The sequence below is a fragment of the Trachemys scripta genome, chromosome 3 (assembly GCF_013100865.1).
Source record: "Trachemys scripta elegans isolate TJP31775 chromosome 3, CAS_Tse_1.0, whole genome shotgun sequence".
NCBI classification, from domain to species: Eukaryota; Metazoa; Chordata; order Testudines; family Emydidae; genus Trachemys; species Trachemys scripta.
In genome coordinates this window covers 162,949,480-162,973,674 of record NC_048300.1, presented here as the reverse complement: position 1 = coordinate 162,973,674, position 24,195 = coordinate 162,949,480, and the positions used below count along the sequence as shown (strand labels likewise).

At 41.7% G+C, this 24,195-nt stretch overlaps 1 protein-coding gene across 1 annotated transcript in view; it reads right to left on the bottom strand.

Moving 5' to 3' along the window:
- Positions 1–24,195, bottom strand: part of LOC117875514 (CUB and sushi domain-containing protein 1-like) — a 1,845,931-nt gene that overhangs the window by 76,048 nt on the left and 1,745,688 nt on the right. The window contains exons 52-53 of the mRNA XM_034766897.1: positions 12,196–12,389; positions 1,754–1,892 (exon numbers count right to left, since the gene is read on the bottom strand). Of these exons, the coding sequence (XP_034622788.1) occupies positions 1,754–1,892; positions 12,196–12,389 (333 nt within the window). The remainder of the gene's footprint in view (positions 1–1,753; positions 1,893–12,195; positions 12,390–24,195) is intronic.

The following is a 24,195-nucleotide window of genomic DNA, read 5'->3' as shown; positions in this document are numbered from 1 at the left end:
CCTTGTCCCCTAACTGCCCCCTCCTGAGACCCTCCCCACCTGTACTCTGACTGCCCAAAACCTTACACCCCCAACCCCCAGACAGCCCCCCCCGAACTCCTGACCCATCCAATCCTCCCCCCTGCTCCCTGTCTCTTGACTACCCCCTCCAGAACCTCCCTGCTGCTTCTCTGACCCCCTGGCCCCCTTACCATGCCGCTCAGAACAGAGTGCTGCAGAGCAGCGCGCTCGGAAGCAGAGGGAGTGGAGCAGGGGGCAGAGCTCCAGACTGCCAGAGGCCAGGTGTGAATGGCCGGCCGGCGATCTGCGAATGCAGGGAGAGGGAGAGAGAGGAGGGGAGTTAACTCAGCTGCAGGGGAGAGGAGGGGGAAGTGGAGGAGGGGCTCTGGCTGCCATAGCCATATGCGAGTGGCAGGATCCGGCCGGCTGCCCTGTCAGCCGCGCGCGCTCTGCATGGGGGGGAAATCCAGACATTTACAAATTCACCCCGGACGCTATTTTTAACTCAGAAAAGCCAGACATGTCCGGCAGAATCCGTACGAATGGTAACCCTACTAGACAGGAATATATGATTAAACTTAAAAAAAAAAAAAAAAGATGTCTGTCCAAACATTTGTTTGAAAAACACTGCATTATTATCAATCACTAACAACATTCTGATTTTAAACACACATTTGAGTTGTCACTCACGGTGAATCAAGGCAGAGGTTTCACTCTCTAAGTGTAAGGCAAATTCTAGGAGACACTACCTTAGTAGTAGTAGGCATCCTTTAGTCTCGAGAGATCATGGGTGTCACATTTAAAGGTGATCTTTAGACCCTTTGGGCTCTTCCTTCTGAGAGCTCCTTTCTCCTCTGCTAAACTGGACTGCTTCCTCTCGTAACTCTGGAGACATTTGTTAAGCTTTTGTTTCCTAAGGCTGCGGTCTTGAGTGTGATCTTCCCATTTGTGCATATCCAGAAAAGCCCTACTGCCTTCTGGGTGAATTTGGAAGAATGTAAGGCTATGAGAGTAAACTCAGTTAGGAAATCTGGAGTGGAGCCCCAAAGGCAGTCCGGTACGAATATTTTAGTATCTTTCCGGTAACTCCTGCAGCAGATTGAGTACTAGATGTATTGGTTCTTCCTCTCCTCTGGATTTTACCAGTGATGCCGAGAGGGGGAGTCCTGAAGCATGGGCAACTCAGGGCCTCCATATCACCTGCCCAGTCTTGTGCCCTGGAGAAGTACTCCAGCTTCACCTCGAGCATTGACACAACCCAGGAGGCGGCAGTCACCAGTTCTAAGCGCTTACTCATTTGCGTAAAGTTGAGCACCAAAAGCTGTCTCCAATAGTGGGAGAGATCATTGTATCTGACTGGACAACCACTGCTTTCATAACACTGGGCAGCCCCCACACAATAGGGTGTTGTCCCCCAACAGTCTCCCTGCTTCAATGGGTGCTTGGAGCTTAGAGTTTTATAACTTAACAAGTGGACCGTAATCAATGCACCAGGCAAATCATGTAAAAGAAAGAAAACACCCTTAAAAATAGGGTGCTGGAATGGTCACACCATGACAACTGGATTATCTGAGGACCTTCACCAGATCAACGATGGTCGTTAAACTGACGTGATTAATGACAAGCTGAAACGAAAAAATGTGGATATCAATTCCCTCCAAGAAACATGGCTAGCATTGAGCGGATCCCTCAGAGAAAAAGAATATACATTTTTCTGGTAGGGGAAAAGAGCAGAAGAAACACAAGAACTCACTTCTGGGGATGATTAAACCACCTGCAAATAGATCAGAGAGAATTTTGGAACTATGGTTGTTCACATCTGAGGTCCCAGTCAATTTTGTGAGTGTGTATGCCCCAACACTCTCCTCATCTTCTGACATCAAGGACCAGATCTACAACCGTTGAACACCACCATCAGCAAGATTCTGAAACACGAATATGTTTTCCAGCTAAGGGATTTTAATGCAAGGGTGGGAGCTCATCATGAAGCCTGGACCAACTGTCTTGGTCAACTCAGAACTGGAAAGATGAATGGAAATGGTCAGAGACTGCTAGAATTTTGTTCTAACAAACTCAAGAACAGATATAAGTAATGACTAATGAGTAGTTTGACGCATATTCCAGTGTGTTGACAGCAGTCTTAGGGGCCAAACGCACAGCCCAAACCAACTACAAGAGAGACCCAAATGAAAAAACCTTATAAGCATCAAGAGTGGCAAGAACCAAGGTACAAGAAATTTCTTGATGCTGTGCCAGTGACTATTGGCTGCACTTATGTGAAAGCATCCATGTAGCAGCTGATGCTGGCAACATCAGAAACATGTATGATGGGATCCAGAAAGCCTTGGCTCCAATTTCAAAGAAGACAGCCCCATTGAAATCAACAACAGGGGAAACAATCAACAACCACACCAAGCAGATGGATCGCTGGGTAGAACCCTACTCTGAGCTTTACTCTGATGAAAATATTGAGACACTGCCTATGAAAACGCTATATAATGATGCCAGAGTAAAGCATGTTGGCAGAGTTCATTGTAAAGTCACAAAATGGTAAATTACAAATGAATTGAAACAAACAAGGAAAGGTTAACACATAACCTGGTTTTGTCGATGTCTTAAATAGATGTGAGTTTTCCTTTAGTATTAATGAAAAACTGATTTTATATTTTTCCCCATTCTTTCAAATGAAAACCACAGGGAACTAATTTTATTCTTGAAACATGACTGACTTCAATTGAAAAAAAATCAGAGACCAGTGAACCATAAAAATTACTTATCTATTTAATAAAGGCAATAATATGTGTCCAATACCCATTATCTATTAGTTAAGATCTAAGGCCTTGATCCTACACTTAGTGCTTATCTATCTAAACTAGGTAAATTTGCACTATTGTAATTACACTGATGTAGCTATACTAGTGCAAACCTCTAATGTAGACACACTGCATAGATGTAAAATGTGGTTTACAAATATGTGGCTTAAATTAACTCAGTAACTTAGTTGTAGCTATACCGTTGCAAAATAGCCCCATATAGACAAGGTCTTAACACTTTCTTGACTGTACTCACTCACATGAATAGCCCCACTATAGTAAATGGGAATACTTACGTGAATACACGCATGTGTATATATTTTTGAAGGATCAGTGCCTAAAACTATTGTTTTGTTTTTAAAAATTAACAATACTGTGGTGTATATTATTGTTAGAGCTGTGTCAAACATTCATTTGAATTATGAACAAAATGGAGCGTTTCCTGAAAAAGCGTCATGTCAATGGAAATTTCCACCATACTAAAAGAAATGGGGGGTGGGGCTAGTAGGTGACAGGGATGCATGTGAAAATGTTTCTATGAGATGTATCATGGTACATTTTTGAATTCTAACCAAGAGAATTGAAAGAGGAGATTACAACAGGTCATACTGAAAGGTGAACTATAAGGCTGGATAGAGGTTACTAGTGGTGTTCTTCAGGAATCAGTTTTGGGACCAATCTTATTAAACATGTTTATTAATGACCTTGGTACGAAAAGTTTGAGTATGCTAATAAAATTTCTTGATGACACAAAGTTGGGAGTTATTGCCGATACAGAGGAGGACCGTAATATCATACGAGAAGATCTTGACAACCTTGAAAACTTGAGTAATAGAAATGGGATGAAATTTAATAGTGAAAAGGGGAAGGTCGTGCACTTAGGGACTAACAACAAGAATTTTTTGCTATAAGCTGGGGACGTCAGTTGGAAGCAACAGTGGAGGAGAAAGACCTGGATGATCAAAGGATGACAATGAGCCGCCAATGTGATGCGGCCATGACAAAGGCTAATGCAATCCTAGGAGGCATCAGGTGATATATTTCCAGTAGAGACAGGGAAGTGCTAGTACCATCATACAAAGCACTGATAAGACCTCAACTGGATTACTGTGTGCAATTCTCATCTCCTGCATTTAAGAAAGATGAACTCAAACTGGAACAAGTGCAAAGAAGGACTACTAGGATAATCAGAGGAATGGAAAACCTACCTTATGAGAGAAGACTCAAAGAGCTTGGCTTGTTTAGCCTAACCAAACGAAAGCTGAGGCGGCATAGGATTGCTCTCTATAAATACATCAGGGAGAGAGAGGAGTTATTTAAATTATGTGCCAATCTTGACACAAGAACAAATGGATATAAAGTGGCCATCAGTAAGTTTAGACTCGAAATTAGAGGTTTCTAACCATCAGAGGAGTGAAGTTCTGGAACAAACTTCCAATGGGAGCAGTGGGAGCAAAAAACCTAACTGGCTTCAAGACTGAACTTAAGTTTATGGAGAGGAATGGTGTTATGTAATTGCCTACAATGACATGTAGCTGATCTGTGACTGCTAGTAGCAAATATACCCAATGGCTGGTGAGGGGACACTAAATGGTTACAACAGAGAATTCTTTCCCAGGTGTCTGGCTGGTGGGTCTTGCCCAAATCTCAGGGTCCAATTGACTACTGTATTCCTTCCCAGGGAAGGAATTTTTCCCCATGTCAGATTTGCAGAGACCCTGGGTTTTTTTCACCTTCCTCTGCAGCATGAGTCATTTCCAGGTCAACAGACAGAGTAAATAGTGGATTCTCTGTAACCTGAAGTCTTCAAATCATGAGTTGAGGAATTCTGTAACTCAGCCAGAGGTTATGGATTAATTACTGGAATGGGTGGGCGAGGTTCTGTGGTCTGAAATGTGCACGAGGTTAGACTAGTTGGTCAATGATGGTCCCTTCTGGCCTTAAAGTCTATGAGTATGTGTGTTCATACCAGTATAATTGTACCCATATAATTAGACCAGTATAAATGATAAATTTCCCTCAGAATACAAGGCCTTAGTCTGTAGCAGTTTTCTCAGTCCTGTATGAAAGGAAGGAAGACAATATGCTCTCAAAGTATGACACAATTGGGAGCAAGTCTGCCAGCTATCAAAGAATTTGTAGATTTCCACAAAAACATAATGTGATTTAAGCTTTTGTTTATGTTCTACTCTAAGTTATTAATTCTGCTCTTTCTCCAGTGCACATTGTATAAAACAAAATTGTATCTATTATATAAATGGATGTGAGATGATCATCGTGCTGATATGAGTGAATTTCATTCCAGTCAGGACATATTTTTACAAGCATTATAAGCAACAGCTTACTGTGAATAAATGCATGTTGGGCATTTGTTTTTGTTTTAAAAAAAGCATGTCCATCACATTGGTACCTAAGGTACTTCTAGCTCAAGGTTTCAACCACTAACTCATACCACCTGTGACTATTCAAAGGGCTTTTTAGACCATGTGCTATTGAGGTGAAAAACAACCAAATAAGGACTTCAGGATAAATATTTATTTAGGCACATGAAATAATAACTCAATATAACAAGAATTGCAATTGACTATAACAAGATTTTTTTCCCAAAATTTCACACCAACACTACCATCACTTAAGCTCCTCCCATGAAAGCAATGGTAGAAGCATTAGTCTAGAAAGACACAGATGTTTTAAACATCACACTGTGTAGTTGTCATCTAAGAAAGTTAGAAGACAAAGGATGAAATGCGGGCACCATTGACATCAATAGCAAAATTCCAAGTCAGTTCAATGGGGCCAGGATTTCACCCATTGTGTTTAAATCACTGGCAACTACCAGAAACCCCTGCATACACCAGTGCTTTCACCATTCTTACCACCAGTAGAGCTGGTGGTAGCAATGTTAGGGAAGGCTAATATAGAAACAGCCTAGTGGTCCTCAGGTCATATTTGGATATAAAATGTCAAGTAATTAGATGCTTTTATGTAAACAGATTCTAGACATAATGGGCTAAAACAGGAGTTACAATAATCTTTTGTTTACAGTATGTTTTTTGTTTGTCAAGTAAATGGGTTCTTCCTTTAGTGAAAAGGCCTGCTAGGAACTTTTTAGTTAAAGGATTACTGACAAAATAGGTCGCAATGATCTACCATGGCAACAGAAATACTTAAATTGTCTAGCTGTATTTGCAAATGTTTATTGAGCATGACAAATAATCCTGTTGCAAATTGAAATCAAATAACCTTTTCTTCTACAATGGCAAAAGCATTGCTGTCTATTTTGTAGTTATAGCATGCACAATTGCAATGAGTGAAGCCAAAAGTTCATTACTGATGCAAGTGAACTAGACTGAGATTTGGAAAAATGGTTCATGTAAAATCTCTGTTGAATTAAAGGGTACAGGTCTGCTAGCATAATTAATTCTTTTGTACTAGGATACTCTAGAGACTGGACGGTTTCTCTTCTCTATTCACAATTTCACTAAAAAAGTCATGTTTTACTATAGCTAATTGTCCCCCTCCATTACTCAAATAGGAGACTTATAGGGAAAAGGTACATGTTACATGAATAGGTGTTCAGGAGGAGGCCCTGTTTCCTCTGAATAAATTCTGAATCAATGTATCTGGATGAAAGGTGCTTTATATAGTATGGATGGAGTGGATTTATACAAGTACTCTAGTAAAAATATTTTCAACTTAGTTTCTACAAATTTTGGTTGAAAATATTTTGACTAAAATGTGAAACAATCTTTGGAAATTCCAAGAAAATAAAAATTCAAAATGCAGAACATTTTAAAAAACAAATATAATTCTTTGGCATGATTTTTTTCCATGTCTATTTAGATGCAGGGTGTAAAGTTGACAATTACAGGGATCCGTTTAAAACACATGGTTTCACTAGTTGTTCTAAAAGAGGTAATATATATATATATATATATATATATATATATATACACACACATTGTATAGAGTGCAATGGAGGAGATTCAGTATCGAATTGTGAAAAATGAGAGCTTTTAGTCTATCTTTCTCTCTTCTTTTCCCCTTCATAAGTGGCATAATTCAGGAAGGTATTTTATTTCATGTCTTCTGCCCAAAAGAACCTGAAATTGCCTTCATCTAAGATTGGACCCCTCAATCCAAATTATTAAAGAAATATAAACAAACAAAATTACTACAATAATTATGCTAAAATAATTATAAGGTTCAGATAGAAAACGCACAAAAAACAAGCACATATTGAGGTATAACTCATAGCCTTATTGGACCAAGTACTGCTCTCAGTTATACCCATAATCACACAATGAAGCAGGGGAGGTGGTATTGACGTAACTAAGAGCAAAGGTGCTGTCTAGTGTACTCAGTTATATTGCTATAATTATACAGGTGTATTTTTACCAGTATAAACAGAGGAGTCTTGCTGGAGCACAGCAGGGTTACACAAAGTAGTGGGGCTCAAACATACAGTATGTCTCTCTTGCTGCTCCTTTAAGCAGATATCAAATACTCTCTGGTCATTGTGGTTCCATACACTTGATGCTAAGGCAGCATACAAACATGTTTTGGTGTTTCATGTCTTTCCTAGCAAATTCATAGAGACATAGATTTTAAGACCACAACACATGTATTTAAACAGGACAACCCACATGTGAGAAGTTAAGCATATACATTACTGTTTGCAGGATTGGGGCCCTAGTTATTGTTGTACAGTGGATAAAACTGTTTTCCAAATAAAAATGCATAATACACACCAATGAGATAAACACAGTAGAAAAATAAATACTCTTCAATGAATAAAAAATTATTCCCCTTAGAAGAACAAACACTACAAGAAATAAAAGGAAATAGTATATTGTAGTCATTTAAGTGACAAAAATGATTCTCAGGAGGATGCCAAAAAGCTCCTTATTCTAGATTATGAAATAATGACTCTGCAGGAGATAATCAGTTCTGTTGTATATAGAAACAAATAGATACACTACTTATGTTCATCATAGCATAGTTTTGAGTTACAGAAACACTGGAAGTACTTAATTCTCACTCTCAACTATTCCGCCTTAAAAAGTTAGGTTTGATCATTGTAAATTATATATTTATAAATAATAACATCAGAATATTTCTCAGGATGTAGTTTTAATAATTGGAGAGCAGATATATGAATACTAATATATTACCACAATATCAAATATTACTTATAGAAAACTAAAATAATAAAGAAGCAGAGTACAATTATGAAACAATACCAGTTCTCAAGTCAAAAGTTTTCCAGATTTTATTATTATAAAATACAATGCAATTGAAAAGCTGTTTCTTACAGCCCCAACAAATAGATTATAGCTTCATATAGCAAATATCTGGAACAGAATCTGGTTTTAAACTACTTTAGCAGCATCACACCCCAAATCAATACAACAATAATCTTAAATCAAATCTGCATCAAATATTTCCTTTCTGTTCAAACTAATTATTTTCTCATGTATGACTCCTGACAAAATAGTTGTTATTACATTTTAGGGAACACATCTAGCTAAAACCAAAGGATTATTTAGACCAGTGGTTCCCAAACTTGTTCTGCCGCTTGTGCAGGGAAAGCCCCTGGCTAGCCGGGCCGGTTTGTGTACCTGCCGCGTCCAGAGGTTTGGCCAATCGGAGCTGCAGGAAGCGGCACGGGCCGAGGGATGTGCTGGCCACCGTTCCAGCAGCTCCCATTGGCCTGGAGCAGCGAACCGCGGCCACTGGGAGCAGCGATCGGCCGAACCTGGGGACGCAGCAGGTAAACAAACCGGCCCAGCCCGCCAAGGGCTTTCCCTGCACAAGCGGCGAAACAAGTTTGGGAACCACTGCTTTAGACCAATAGAAATGGCCAACAGCATGATGTAGCTCTTTTTAAAGTGTGGTCTACTCTGTAAAGAGATTTTTTTTTAAATGATAACATGTTGCTATGTTGACTGTGTCTCTGTTTCTGTATCTAATATGTTCAGTTTGCCAAGGAAAGTCTTTTTTTTTTTTTTTTTTTTTCCCTAACTACTAGCCTTGCGAACTCAGCCTAGGATCTGAAAATCAAGCTTGGTTACTTTCTTCTTGAACATGCCACCTTTAGAAATGATTCTGCATGCAAAGTCTGTGGCATCTGTGCAATATCAGTGCCTTTAATGAAATGTAGTCAGTGATACTGTTGATGATGGACAAGAAGAAATAGAATCTAATTAACTCTCTCAGCTGAGTTGACACACCAGTGCAAAAAAATACATAAAAAATAGTAAGACCCCTCTTTTACAAAAGCACTTAAACTTTAATCTATCTTTATTCTGTACAGCACTTACATGGGTTTTCAACCTTAAGCAAATTCTTAAGTCCCATTGATTTCAATGAGATTTAAGCACATACTTAAGTATTATCCTCAATTAGAATTCTTTCTTATATCAGGGCCTCAAAGCTTCCCCTCCCCCGCACTAAAGTAGATATTGGGTATGTTTTTCTGTAGGCAAAGACTGCAGCAACTCCAGTAGTTATGTTTTCTTAACACTTTCCAGTATATGCAACTATTTTAATTGTTTATAACTTTGCAAAATTTTAGCTGTTTTGGCTGTAATTCCATGCTTGCTCTCTCAGGCTAATTAATATTATTATGTGACAATTTCAGCATAAATAGTTCTCCAATTTCCAAAATTAAGTTAGGGAACACAAGTATGTTTGCCAAAGTTAAAAAAAATCCAACTCTTTTAGTATTGTCATGCTTTGGAACATAGACATTAAATTTGGCAGGGTAGTAGCTTTGGATTAAGGGAGATGCCTTTTGCTCTCCCTGTGAAAACTCATCCTGTCTTGGCCAAATTATAAGCCTCTGAAAAATCAAAAGCTCATAAGAGTTTAGTGGCTGGCTGCTCGAATCTTTGAACATTCCAGTCCGCCGAGCATACTCCCAGCCCCAAGGAGTTCCCTACATGTATTTGGATGGTACATAGAAAAAAAATAACGTTAAGATACCCCATTGTCTGTGCTTGATACAGGTATAAAGTAGAGTGAGAACAAGGGGAAATACAATGAAAGCCCATTGCTACACATAAAGCCAGCATAAAGACCAGACAGAAATGCAGCCCAAGCACCCTGGTAATGAATGGTTTGCCTTATCAAATTGGGATCCCAAAGAGCGTGGATGTTGGCAGGAGTTGCGGCCATAATTACCATCCTTTATGGACACCCTAGGCACTTGTGCAAGATTTCAAACCATATAAACTAATACAAAAACTATAAATAATATAGCTACCCCCATGTGGATTCAACTTCAGTCATGTAACACATTTAAAAAGGAAAACAGTAATAGACATGTGAACCACAACTGAGATAATGTCAGATCAACCTAACATTTGGAATTTTCTAACTTATGTACTTGATTTCTACGCTTTCTTATCCTCAAAGTCCATTTCTCATTAATGTCAGTTTCTTGCATTTAACTTCCATGTGTGCATTTGTTTATTTTTAAAAAAATCTGAGCAATTCAGCTTATGGAAATTGCAAGGGGAGGAATACCTGAAAACCATAGAGTATATACTGGTAGCTATCAAGCCACATAAACTAGCATTGCACTTATTATATGTATAAAATCTTCCTTAAAATTGCTATTTGACAAAGAAAATATTATTTAGAAGGTCCTTCTTTCCCTCAGTGAGAGAGGTAGGAAAATATTTCTTAGAGTATTGATTGCAATTTAATGATTCATTACAATATATTAGAAAGCAAACACCATTTGATCCTAAATAGGAATCTCTTTGCTAATTGCTATTGCTCCGTCCCAATAATTATGTTGCCATGCTAGTTAACTCACTTCAATATATTCTGAGAGTAGTGACTGGGGGAATTGCTACCCCTCTATAGCGAGCTAAGAGTCTAATTCCTCACACACTGAGCTTGAAATTGCTTCTGCCAGCTCTGGAATAATATGATGATCTAATCACCGCAGTTAATTATCATTCTTAGCAACAATCATTGTAATAAATATATGATTTTAATATACCTCTATAAGTGGAGATAATGAAACCAGCAATAACTGCACTTGACTTTATCACAGACTTTGTATTCCCCTTTTTAGTCTCCCCAAAACTTTTGTGCTCAGACACAAGGTTAAAAAAAAACAGTGTGTGCCATGAGTTTCAACACTATAAAGATGACAAAAAGAACTGAGCATAAGTTTCTTCAGATGCATAGAATGGAACATATATTGAGGAGCTATATATACACATACAGAGAGCATGAAAAGGTGGGACTTGTCTTACCAACTCTGAGAGGCTAATTAAGTCAGAGAAAAAATTTTTTGAAGTGATAATCAAGATAGCCCAGTACAGACAGTTTGATAAGAAGTGTGAGAATACTTACATGGGGAGATAGATTCAATGTTTGTAATGGCTCAGCCATTCCCAGTCCCTATTCAAGCCTAAATTGATTGTATCTAGTTTGCATATCAATTCCAGCTCAGCAGTTTCTCGTTGGAGTCTGTTTTTGAAGCTTTTCTGTTGCAAAATTGCCACCCGCAGGTCTGTCATTGAATGACCAGACAGGTTAAAGTGTTCTCCTACTGGTTTTTGAATGTTATGATTCCTGATGTCAGATTTGTGTCCATTAATTCTTTTGCGTAGAGACTGTCTGGTTTGGCCAATGTACATGGCAGAGGGCCAAAGTACATTTCTTTGACCTTGTCTTCTCTAACTAACACACATACACACACACACACACACACGGTCAAAGAAATGTGCCTTGCATTTAGAGCAGAAGGAGATGAGGTTTGCAATGATTATTAGTTCATGGGAAAATTTATTCCACAGTCTTGGGACAGCCCCCGAGTTGGAGGAATCTTTCAAATACTACTAGAGCATGGATAAGTCTTAGGGAAATAATATAGTATATTTTCATTTTGATGCATGAAGATTTATCTGCAGACCTATACATTTTAATAAGAGTAATGTACAATTTTTTCCTTACAAAAACATTAGTGTAGTGTACCTAAAATCACCTAGGTTGTTTACGATGGTTTATTACTATGAATACAAAATTTAGGGCTGGATTCACGTTCACGTTGCACCACCTACGTAGTGCTAAGTATACTTTATATTGCTAGAAGCAGTCATATTGCCTCAGGAGAATTCTCTCTGTTTAGGACTTAGATCAGTAGCATAATGGAGCCTTAATGACAAATGGGGCTGGATGTCTGAGAATCAGGAAGCCACCATTGCTTCCCTGACCACCTTCCTTTTTCAGTGTATCAAAGCAGAGCTCAGGTGCAGAGGAGTCTCAAGCCCTAAAAGTTCAGGGTTTAGAATTTGATCCAAAGTCTTATGAAGTCAGCGGAAAGGATCTTATTTGGAGTAAGTCCTTAGAAAGGAAATGCTGAATGGAAATATTTCTTACCTCGGCAGGTAGGTAAAGGGCTGCTCCACTGTCCATTGCTCCGGCACTGTGCTCGAGAGGCACCTTGAAGTAAATACCCAGTGCCACAGGTAAAGTTTACAACATCATTCAAATTGAACTCACTTCCATTAGTCACTCCATGAGCTGGGTTCCCAGGATGTCCACATGTGATTGCTGTTAAAATAAAACAAACAGACTAACATCTAATTGAAATGTGCAGATCTATGGTATTGCTTGCATTTTTAACCACTTCTTTATTAACTTGCAATTTAGTCATATTTTCTATTTATGTACCAGTAAAGTAATAAATTGAAGGAAATAGATAAATTTGTGGAGATTTTTCTATTTCTTTACAAAAATGTTGAAAAAAAATCAGAAAATGTCCAGTATATATTTTTTACTTTATTTTTAACTACTGTACAGTAAAATTTATACAAATATACATGAGTATACTTAGATATATAGCATAATTTAGGCAGATCTGAGATCTTTCAACTAGATCATTTAAAATAAAGTCACTACTCCTCCTCTTGTATGATTCAAAATGTTGTAGGGCCAGAACCTTGTACTCCAATCAACTCAGATTTTATGTAACACATCAGAAACACATGCCTCTTGAATAGCAGGATTTTAAATAATGTTGATTTAAGGGAGGAGTCAAAACCCAGAACTAACCTTAGTAACACAAACTCTGATTTAATCTACCAGAAAGTTGTGGATCTATTCTGCTGAAATATTATTTCAAATAGATTTTCTGAATGTAAGGAAATTATTTATTATTTATTATTTGTTAATTATTATTAATTATTAATTACTGTGTGTGTGTGTGTGTGTGTTGTGTGTACACACACACACACACATATATATATATCATAAGGAAAAATAGTTGAAGAAAGTTCAGAAGTGCTCTATAATAAACTGGAATGCCATGTGGGACCAGATCAGTGATCCATTTAGATCTAGTATCTTGTGTCTAAGAGCAGACAGTATCATATGCCTTAAGAAAAGGTTCAAGAAACCCAGTAGTAGACCAGCTATGAAAGGAAATATCCCTTACATATTTTTATTCTAATGTAATTGGTGTTCCTATTATTTACACAAATGTTCACTGTTTTTAAAATCTTGCTAAAGACATCATCCTCAATATTATCTTACAATAATGAGTTCCACATATAAATCATGTGTTGCATAAGAAAGCATTTCCTTTTATTGTTATTAATTTGTTCCATAGCTCATACAGAATACAACTACTAGGAACTATATTTTTAGAGTACACTTATAACTGTTGTACTCTTATTTTATGGTCAGGCACTGGCCTATTTCTGTGACAAAATGGAAAAAAAAATGAAAAAAGAAAGAAGAAGTTAAAAGCAGAAAGCAACAGAGATGTATATTTGCATCTCTTTGACATTGTGTCCGTAATAATGATTGTATTCATTTAAACATCTTGTTTGTTGCAATTTTTTATTTCTTTGCATTTTACTTGAAAAAAATAAAGAAAACGTTAAAAATTGTTTCCTTTTATTTTTACTAGGTGTCTAACTGCCCAAGACCATTTTCTCCATCAGGAACAATTTCTTGGATGTCAGTGTGAGTTTCCTTCTATAAAGGATTAAAGGCCAGATCCTCGACAAGTATAAATCACCCTTACCAAAATCAACAGAACCATAGTGATTTATGCCACCTGAGGATCTGACCCTAAAAATCTAACTATGTAACTATCATGGACCCTCAAATCAGTGCTATGCCTTAAGCTTTGGAACAATTTCAAGGAGGAACGCCTTCAGTGAGTGACCCCCAAAGGTCTTCCTCCAGGGTAAGCCTTGCAGCCTCACTGCCTCCTTGACTGAACCTCAGGGCTTCAGCATTCCTGCTTCACATGGTGAGCTCTGCTCAGTTATTCCAACTGAGACAGACTCCTGAGAGAGACTTGTATACTCTTCAGTGATTAATGCACCTCATCAAGTATTCACAGTGACACTCAAACAGCGTTGTCAAAACAGTAGGATTTATTAGTCAACTGAAACACAACATAGGAAGTCCTTAGGTTAGCACAGAGAAATGAAGGTTGAAGCTAGGGTTGCCAACATTCTACTCGCACAAAATCAAACACCCTAGCCCTTCCTCTGCCCCGCCCCTCTCCTGAAGCCCTGCCCCTTCTCCAAGGCACCACCCCCACTCATCCATCTCCCCTCCCCCTTGTCGCTTGCTCTCCCCACCCTCACTCACTCACTCACTCACTCACTCACTTTCACCGGACTGGGGCAAGGGGTTGGGGTGTGGAAGAGGGTGAGGGCTCCGGCTGGGGGTGCAGGCTCAAGGGTAGGGCTAGAAATGAGAAATTCAGGGTGTGGAAGGGGGCTCCGGGCTGAGGCAGTGGGTTGGGATGCGGGAGGAGGTTAGGGTTCCAACTGGGGGTGCGGGCTCTGGGGTGGGTCCAGGGATGAGGAGCTTGGGTTGAAGGAGGGGGCTCTGGGCTGGGGCAGGGGGCTGTGGTTCAGGGGGGCTGGGGTGTGGGAGGCTGCTCTGGGCTGGAACTGAGGGGTTCAGAGGGTGGGAATGGGATAATGGCTGGAGCAGGGGGCTGGGGTGCAGGAGGGGACCAGGGATGCAGGCTTCAGGCAGTGCTTACCTCAGGCAGCTCCCGGAAGCAGCGGCATGTCCCCCCTCCAGCTCCTACGCAGAGGCATGGACAGGCGGCTCTGCGCGCTGCCCCATCCACAGGCACCGCCCCCACAGCTCCCATTGGCCATGGTTCCAGGCCAATGGCAGCTGCAGAGCCAGTGCTTTGGGCAGGGGCAGTGTGCAAAGCCCCCTGGTTGCTCCTATGCATAAGAGTCGTAGGGGGAAATGCCGCTGCTTCCGGGAGCTGCGCGGCGCCATGGCAGTCAGTGAGCCTGCCATAGCCCCTACCCTGCCGACCGGAGTTTTAACGGCCCGGTGAGCGGTGCTGACTGGAGCCACCAGGATCCCTTTTTGACTGGGCATTCCAGTTGAAAACTGGACATCTGGAAACCTTAGTTAAAGCATACACCATTCTGGTTAGCCCACAGCCCAATGAAGCTGTAATGAACTCTATTGTTCAAGCTCTATGCCTCTCTCAGTCTGACCTCCTTGGTCACTTCCCAGATGAGAGCCCAGACTCCTTCCAGCAGCTACGTCTTATATCCACCACCTCACACCTTCCTAGTCCTTTGTTCTTGAACTGGGGTCTTTCCTCAAGTTCTGTACTAAGAAGTGAGGAAATACATCTCCCTCTTGGTCATTGGTTTCTAGGTGTCAATGTCCTGGTGATTGGATTTGCCATTGTCCTAGTTTCTCCAGTGATATGGGGTCAGCCTCAGCCAGTCTCTTTCAATTACTCCTTTGGGCTCCGACAGCCTGGTGACATTCATATCTATGTCTCTTAGCCTACCCTGAGAGCACATAACCCTTCACTGCCTTTCCCCTTATGTGGATACCATGTATAATATAGGGGAAACTGAGACCCACATACGAGTCATAAAAATATTGCAGATAATTCCCACTTTGTCACAATAACATCTAGCTATTATACAGGAAGTGTTGTATGCTAGCTCAGTTGCTTCTATCTTTTAAAACGACTTCAGATTATCAAGGTTTTAAAGTTTCAATAAACAAGCCACTTTCTAATACCTCAGAAATCATAGAACATGATATCTACTTAATAATATTATATTTTAAGGGTGATGTTTCCTGAAACCATCTACACTTGGAATTCAGTAAACTGTCAAAACAGATGATATACAGTAGGCTCTTGCAACATAAAATTGAAGTCTCCTATAAAAATTCTGAAAGTGAAGGTCATTTGTGTTTAGATTATTGTCTTTTTCAACAGATGCATATTTCCAGTCACTCTGCTCCTGTTTACACCCCTCATTACTCTTGACAGATGCTGCTTTTTGTGATGTCTTTCAGAAACTAAAGGTCTCAAACACTGAGTATAACCCTAGCATATTACCATTATTGTTGTTGTACATCACTGACCTATTGACAGATCAACACTACAATTCTTGAGCTTGCATAAGAACTACAACTGCTGGAAAATATAAAAAGAAGACAAGGCAGGTAATTTTGGCATTATAGTGTTTTTCAGTCCCTTCAAAGCTTTTATATATAGTCAGAGCTTTTATGTATTTTAAGTAGCCATCAGGATTTTTTTAAATTCTAAGGTCATTTTTGATAGCATCATGTCATACAACTGGTGCATCACAAATCTGACCTCACCCTCTTCTCTATTCCCTAATTTCCCCAACCCGATAATCTACATAATATCCTAGTTATAAGTATTTCAAATATGCTCTGGTAAAATGAGGTCTGGGTACCAAATATGGAAATCATTAAGGCACTAAATATTTGGACTGGATATTTTCAACAGTATCTACACAGCTCAGTGTATTACTACTTTTTATAATATTTTCCAGTTTTTAAGATTTATTTCATTACAAATGGTATAGGATTGTTAGCTCTAGAAACTGAAGATCTCTATTTAAGAAGAAAAAAACTACAATTCAGAAGGTATAATGGCAATACAACCTTGCTGACTTTACCCCAACAATAAGAACCAAACCCCGACTTTTCACTTTTATGGGTAAGACCATATTTCAGCCATGTTGTAAATTTTTCAATTCTGGATCACCTATTCAGCCCAAGTCAATGTTGACCAAAAGGTCTTATCACCTGTTGACTGTTTGGTGGCTTATGTGAAACGAGAAGAGGGAATGGAGGAAACGCATACCAAAGCTCTCTGTTCCATTGGAGGAGGAAAGCGTCTCCTAGAGACTGTTTCCCCAGTCTGGTTCTGGAGCAATAATGGGGGCATTTCTTGTTCAGATAAGTAGCAAACAAGTCTATTGTTAGGGTCCCACAGTGACCGAATATGTAGTCAAGTACTGTCGAGTCCATTTCCTGGCCAATGGGAGTTGCAGGAAGCAGCAGCCAGCATATCCCTGCAGCTCACACTGCTTCCCGTAGCTCCCATTGGCCGGGAACAGTGAACTGAGGCCACTGGAAGCTGCGGGCGGACGTGCAAACATAAACACACTGTCTGGCGGCCCACCAATGGATTACCATGATGGGCCGGATGTAGCCTGCGGGCCACAGGTTGCCCAACACTGCCCTAGATAGATGATGACTGTAAGCTGCCCAGGGATCCCAGTATATCCATTGGAGCAGAGGAAACAGCATGGATGGTGGCAGCCATGGGTGTCCTCACCAGGTGGGTTGAAACACCAAATTTGGATGCACTTTGGATGTCCCCAGATGTTGCTTAGGTGAGCTGTGGTATGAGGTAAGGAGAGACTGTCATCCTCCTCACTGTCTGCCTCTTCTCTGGAGAAAGAAGGGCTGACAGGGAAGCTGGTGGTGAGTGTCCCAGTGCAGAGTGAGATCCCAGGGATTGGGATATAGTTGGAATCGGAGAGCCGATACCGAGTAGCAGAGATTCTGGCAACTCAGTTACCTGTAGATCCCTGGAGAAATGAAACTTCTCTGGTACTGCAGTGATGTTCAGTACTCCTAGGTTTTGCCGCTGCGGGCTCATTGGTTTCGAGGGAGTTGGTGGAGTAGGCTGAGGTCTCTCAAGCAATGGGTGGCCAGAACCAGGCTCTCTGGAATCTCTTGGTACTGTTGCCGGCTGTGTTGGTGCCAGTTTTGTAGAGGTGGTACGGTCTCTCTCTCTTTTGATCCAGTGCCACATGGGTCTTTTGTCTTTGTGATGGTACGTACACCCGAGGAACCATAAGTCTTATGAATGCCATGCTGCAGTGCTGCCAATACCATCAGCGAGGAAGTGGCTGATCTTGCCAGGGAGCTCCATTGGCCAAACAAGCCTTCATATGAGGGTCCTGTAGCCCTTTTCTTAGAAGCCTTCTGAGGGGAGTCAGTAGATTTTCTCTTAGGCACACCTTCCTTGGAAGTTGATGGTCTCTGGGTTGACCATAGTTCAGAAGGAGAGCCAGAATCTGAATCAGAGGCTGGTCTAAGGGAACTCTCCACCATTAAGAGTTAAATTTTTTGCTTGCATCTCTTCCTTGTCCTGACCTTCAATTTTTGACAGAAGGTGCACTTCTGTGGAATGAGCGCCTCTCCAAGGCACCACATATAGAGCAAGTGTCCATCACTGATTGATATTGCCTCTCTTCAGGAGAGGCAGTGTTTGAACCCAGGGCAGCCAGGCATAATCCTTGACAGGGGGTATTCCCCAGTAAGGGGGAGAAAAAAGGTGTCAGCATTGTTAGGGAGAAAAAGAAAGGTGTAAGAAATTAAAAGAAAAAAAATTGAGAAAAAAGAAGAAAACGGGGAATGGAAAAAATGGAAAAAATGGAAACTTTACTTAGAGACAAAGAATGGAAACTCTATCATCAACTATAAAAATACAAAGCAAACTGATATTTGATTCGGCTTGCTAATCGCACCATCTCAGGACAAGGTTGGCTGAAAGGAACTGAGGGCAATTTGCCCGTATGATGCTGGCACGAGACAGGGAAAGCGCATGTGTGGGCCGAATGGGCACGGCTATCTAAAATTTCTGATCAGAGGTGCAAGAATGCAAACACATCTACAGTAGAGCACCCGAAGGGACACTACTCAACAAAGTAATCATGGTTACTCAAAAGGTAGTAGCCATCAAACTCCAGTGCATTTGAAGGACTATATAACATAAATGGCTTTGTTTCTGCAGACGTGCTAATTTATCATCCAACTTTTGACATTGCTTCATTTATTTTATGCTTTTTATGTTTTATTTAGAAGTTGGAAGAATTTCAAATAGGTGAATGTAATAACTATTGTCTAATTTAAAGTTTTGGGGAGAAAGGAGGGAAGTATTGTTTATGGAAAATCCATTCTGTGATTGGTGCTGGTCTTTCAGAGTACCGAGTATAGCAGCTGGGTCAACTGAGTCCACTCTAGGATTTGGTTTTGACTAGTAAGTTCAGTTAGCTACAAATACAGAAGCTGCATGCTCCATTCTCTGAGCTGCAGGATTAAATCAGTGATCTGTGCAATCATACTTTAAAACTATATAGTGTCTGTGTGATTCATTTCAGTAGCTCCTAATCAGCTAGGACACAACATGCAGGAGACCAATCTTTCATAGGAAATGGACCAAGTCTGTGGAGGCCATTGCCCACAGAGAGAAGTGTGACACAGCTCTCAGCAGTCAAACCAAAATGAAAATTTCATCTCTTTGACTTAGCTTTCCCTTGATTAATTCTTATCACACAGAAACACTATAACAAAAATAAAAAAAAACAAAATAACTGTCCAATGATCTAATCAAATTACTTCTCCTACTACCGGAAAGAAAGAGAGAAACACATTGTTAGTAGTTTTTAATTATTGGGAGGTGCTTAGATGGACACACGTTCCACATATGTTTGTAGACAGACAGGCAGACAATTATCCCCAGCCTGCACCTGTCCCTTCTCTTATATAGTGGTGTTGATATTGCTAACCTTCAACATTCAGGCCAAGATGCGAGGAGGCATGCAACAGCATCTAAGTTACTTAAGGAGAAGTGTGATAGAGTGCATGGAGTGAGTACCTAATGGGAATCTGGGGATGGATGGGCACAAGCCCATTCACAGATAAAGACCCCTCCCCCCAGCCTAAGGGGAGAAGCTACCGGACCCAGATCCCAAATAGTTTTGGGAGACAAATAATGAACAACAGGGATGGGACTGAGGTCACAGGGTTGAAAGCATGGATCCAGAGGAGAACACCGAGCAGAGAACTCAACACAACGTCCACTCCTCCTCGAAAGCATTCAGGTAGCCAGCAGACATGGCCCAGAGGAACTTTGCCTGAATACTTGATCAAAGGAAGAAGTAGAAATGGGCCCCAGAGTTTCAGAGCACCTTCCCATCCAGCATTCTCCTCCTGGTAGGGAGATGGCCACCTTGGCCAATGCCAGGAGGAGGTTGACAAGGAGGTCTTGTGACTCCACGGGGATACAGATGGGGTATGCCTAAATCAGGAGGTGTGAGGGAAAGTGCAGCCAGAACCTAAGAAGACAGTTCTGAAGGAGCCAGAAAAGAGGCTGCAGCCTGGTGTACTCAAGATGGACGTGCACCAGGGTCTCCCTCAAGCCACAGGAGGGGCAGGTATCAGGGATGGGGGGAAACCATGCCAAGTAAACCCCTGTGCTCATGGCTCCATGAAGGAGCCACCAGGTAATATCTTTAGGGGGTGCGATGCGGGACCAAGGTGGAATTCAGGCTGCCCATCGGGGCTCCTCACCCTTCACACATGGTAAGTGGTCCCTCTACTTCGTGGCAGGGCAGGACATGAGGGTGAGGAAATAAAAGGTGTGGAGCACAAGTGTGTACAGATAGTGGGGCTGGGGGAGCTCACAGAGCAAGGGCCCGATGATAAAATCCAGAGGGCCAGGGGTGAGGGACGGGCGGGGGCATCCTCCTGCAGTACCCACTCAAGGAAGGCCTAAGAGACAGGTGATAAGGCTGCCCTCATCTTCAGGAGTATGCGCTGAGGGGTGCGAGGAGTGGAGAACCTTATGCACCAGCCAAGCACCAGGGAATCCACACAGGCCCTCTGGCCGTAATCTGGGAGGTCTCTGATCCTGGTGGTACCTGCTAGGACCAACCTCCAGCACGCCAAGGGATACTCTGCCACTGCACACTGAGCTCAGGGTTATGTAGCAGAGGCTACACGAGGAGATTTTCCCACTTGGCAGCTGCCTCGGACCTATTTGCTGAGCCCAACTTCCAGGTCCAGAGGAGTCCCTGGTAGAAGACTAGCAGATCCTGCGGAAAACCCCTTGGATGGAAGTAAAAGAGCTACCAGTCGTATTGGAGCCTTCAGAGGCAGTGGAGGAAGATGTGTGCCAATGCATGCCACACTGGACTACCTGCACCATAAAGGAGTCTCTGCAGAGCCTGGAGGCAGAGGACATGGACCTGATTGCGGAGGCAGAGCAGGCCCTATCCCCACTCCTCCAGGGGAAGGCTCAGACTCCCTGCAGAGACCCAGTGATGTCCTGGCCAAAAGAACTCCAGAGTTAACCTCTGAAAGTAGGCCAGGGAATCCAGGGTTGGGCTCAGGGAGTTGAGCTGGTGATAGAGCATGGATTAAGCACTACCCTCCGCCCCGACAGGGAAAGGCACTGGAGCAGTCCCATCCATGCTCCACCACCCTCTCCTCCACATTTTGCTAGTTCTCTTGCAGAGAGGGATGGAGGGTAGAAAGGGACACAGCCAGATAGAAAGGCGGACCTGCGCTCCACCGGATGGCCTGGCGCGCAGGTGGTAGGGAGCTCACCCGCCACCCATCCCCAACTATTCCCCATATTTGCACTTATTCCTTTCCCTACTCCTGCCACTATGCCCTTAGGGCTTTTAACCTGTTTTTGATTTTTTTTTATTTGTTGCCTGCCTGCTTGTCTGGGCCCAATCCTGTTTTTTCTCATTGAACCCTCCTTTTCCATGGGCACAGGCTTTGTTCCACTACCAATTTAGCAAGGGAGGGTGGGTTCCTTAACTAGCTCCCACCCCTCCTAGTCATTTTCCTTTTTGTAATTACCCTACGCGGTGCTCTTCTTCGTAGTTGGGGGTGCTGTATATATGACCTTCTCCCGCTTTACCCACTATAATGGCTGCCACCTGTCTAGTTGCAAAGCCCAATTTCTGTCTCAGACTTTTAATTAGTGATTTGCAACTATTATAATTTGTGGGTGCTTTGTCCTGCTTTAAGGTTTTTTGGTTTTTTTTTTACCATTTTTGGAGCACATGATTTTTTTTTTTTTAATTTTAGAGGTTTTAGCTTAATTTTTTCTTTCTTTTTTTTTTTTTTTTTTTCATTTTTGAAGCACCTCTTTTACGATTTCCAGTTGGCTTTATGTATTTGTAGCCAGCACTTTCCAATTGTCTGCTCCCTTTTTCGTTTGGTTTAGCTGTTTTTGTAGAGATCCCTTTCTTTATTATTATTATTATTATTTTTTACAGGAAGCTAAGCGGAGATAAGAATTATTACATGCCTCCCACAACAACCAAACTGCTGCTGCATTTCTTTTGGCAGCACTAGAGGGTTTGTATATGAGGATATACTGAGCCAATTTATTTTTTAGGTTCGAAATGGTGCACACATCAGCTAGGGCTTGTTTAGTTTAGCAACTGTGCCCAAATTTTTGAAGGGTTTGTTTAAAAGGAATGATTTTTGAACAAAGTATTATTTTTGGATTTTTTTTAAAACATTTTTTATACAGGTGCTACCATTATTTGCCCACACTCTTATATCTTTCAGAGCTGGGTCTTATATAGAAAATACCGCCTGAACATGCCATCACAATATGTTAGTACAGCTTTTAAGGTTTTTTTAATTACTTTAAATTTTATGTTACCCACGCTGGCACTGGGGCTTACAATGTTTACCTCCCTGGGCCGGAGGGAGAGACGCTAAGCCTCTCTCCGTATTACTCGGTCTACTACCACCGAGGGTCCATACACCAATTACAAAACCCCTCCTGGGCAGAGCAAGGAACCCTAAGTCCTTCTTTTATGCATGCTACGGCTGAGGGTGTATGCACCAAGGATTTTTTAGTTCTTCTCCTTTTGCCCAGCACTTCTATGACCGGGGGTATACCCACCTGCAACTACTTTCCCCGCTGCCCGGAGTGGACCGGGGTGGAGAGAGGAATGTTAAACCTTTTTCTGTTTTTTGTTTTTTAAGCATGCTACGACCGAGGGTGGGCACACCTTTAATTATAAAATTCTTAACATGAAATACCAACAGTGCCGGGGAGAGCAAACATGAAATACCAAGGGCAGAACAGTTGGTGTGCTCCGCAGGCTCCCCACTCCACAATTCTCCACCAAAAATGTGACAGATTTTTGTTACCAATCTGCCTGGGGCATCAGGTGATCAGGCTAAGGCTGCAGGATTATTAGGGGAGGAGATGAAGGAGCACACCAAGTGACTAATTTTAAAGCTTTATTAGGTTGATAACAGCGGTGAATGCTGGGTTCTCCCCACGTCACTCAAAAGAAGGAAGAAAGTGTTAGTGCCCAAGCCCTCACCCACTTTCATACTCACACACACAACCCAAGGTTGGCCAAGCCTGGGTGTACCGTAAGAAGAAGAGGGGGAAGGGTGGACAAGAGTCCTGTCCTGTGCCCAAACTGTCCAGGGTCCGCTGTTGATCTCTGAGTTGCTTCAGTTCTTGTAGGGAGTTTTAAGCCCTGGGTTCTTCTGGGGGTGTTTTGTTCAGGGACCTCTGTCCCGTGCTTTTTGTACCAGTCCCGACTGGCTTTCCGCGGCTTCCTCAACTTTTAAAAAACTTTTAGGGATGCAAGACTTTTGTTTTCCAACTAACTGACCTTTGCAGTCTTACCAGCTTGCAGCCCCTGCAGTTTTGTTTAGCTTTTTTTTAATGGCTGGTCAGGGTTGAGATACAAGCTTCCGGCTTTTTGGCATTAGAGAATCTGTTTGTGTGCATTGGCCTTGGGTGGCAGTTTCACTCCTTATCTTCAAGCCTAGCTAAATTCTCAAGTTAACCTGTCCCTTTTTCCCTTCCTCCCTCTTCGGCCTCTCGCAACCTGCAAAAATTTTTTTTACTTTACACTTACACCTTCAACCCTTCCCAAAATCCTTTCCAGTGCATTTAAAAACATTAGCAATATACAATGCTAGTGCTTACCCAAAAAAAAAACATAAGGGGCAATTTTACTGTAACTGTAACAATATCTCTTCACTTGGTTGACCCAGACGGAGGAGGCCACCAAGTAAACAGCTTGGTAGGCCTCCACTTGTACTAGGTCACCTGTGTACAGGACTGCAAGGAGCAAAACACTGGCATACGCTGACAGGACCACCTGCAACTCTGGCTCATGGAGCACCAACCCCATTAACCTCCTGCAGAGGAGACGGAGGAAGGACTCGATGGCCATAGTACACTGGCCTGACAGCAGACAGCCTTGATGCACCCATTGACTGAAGATCACGGTTT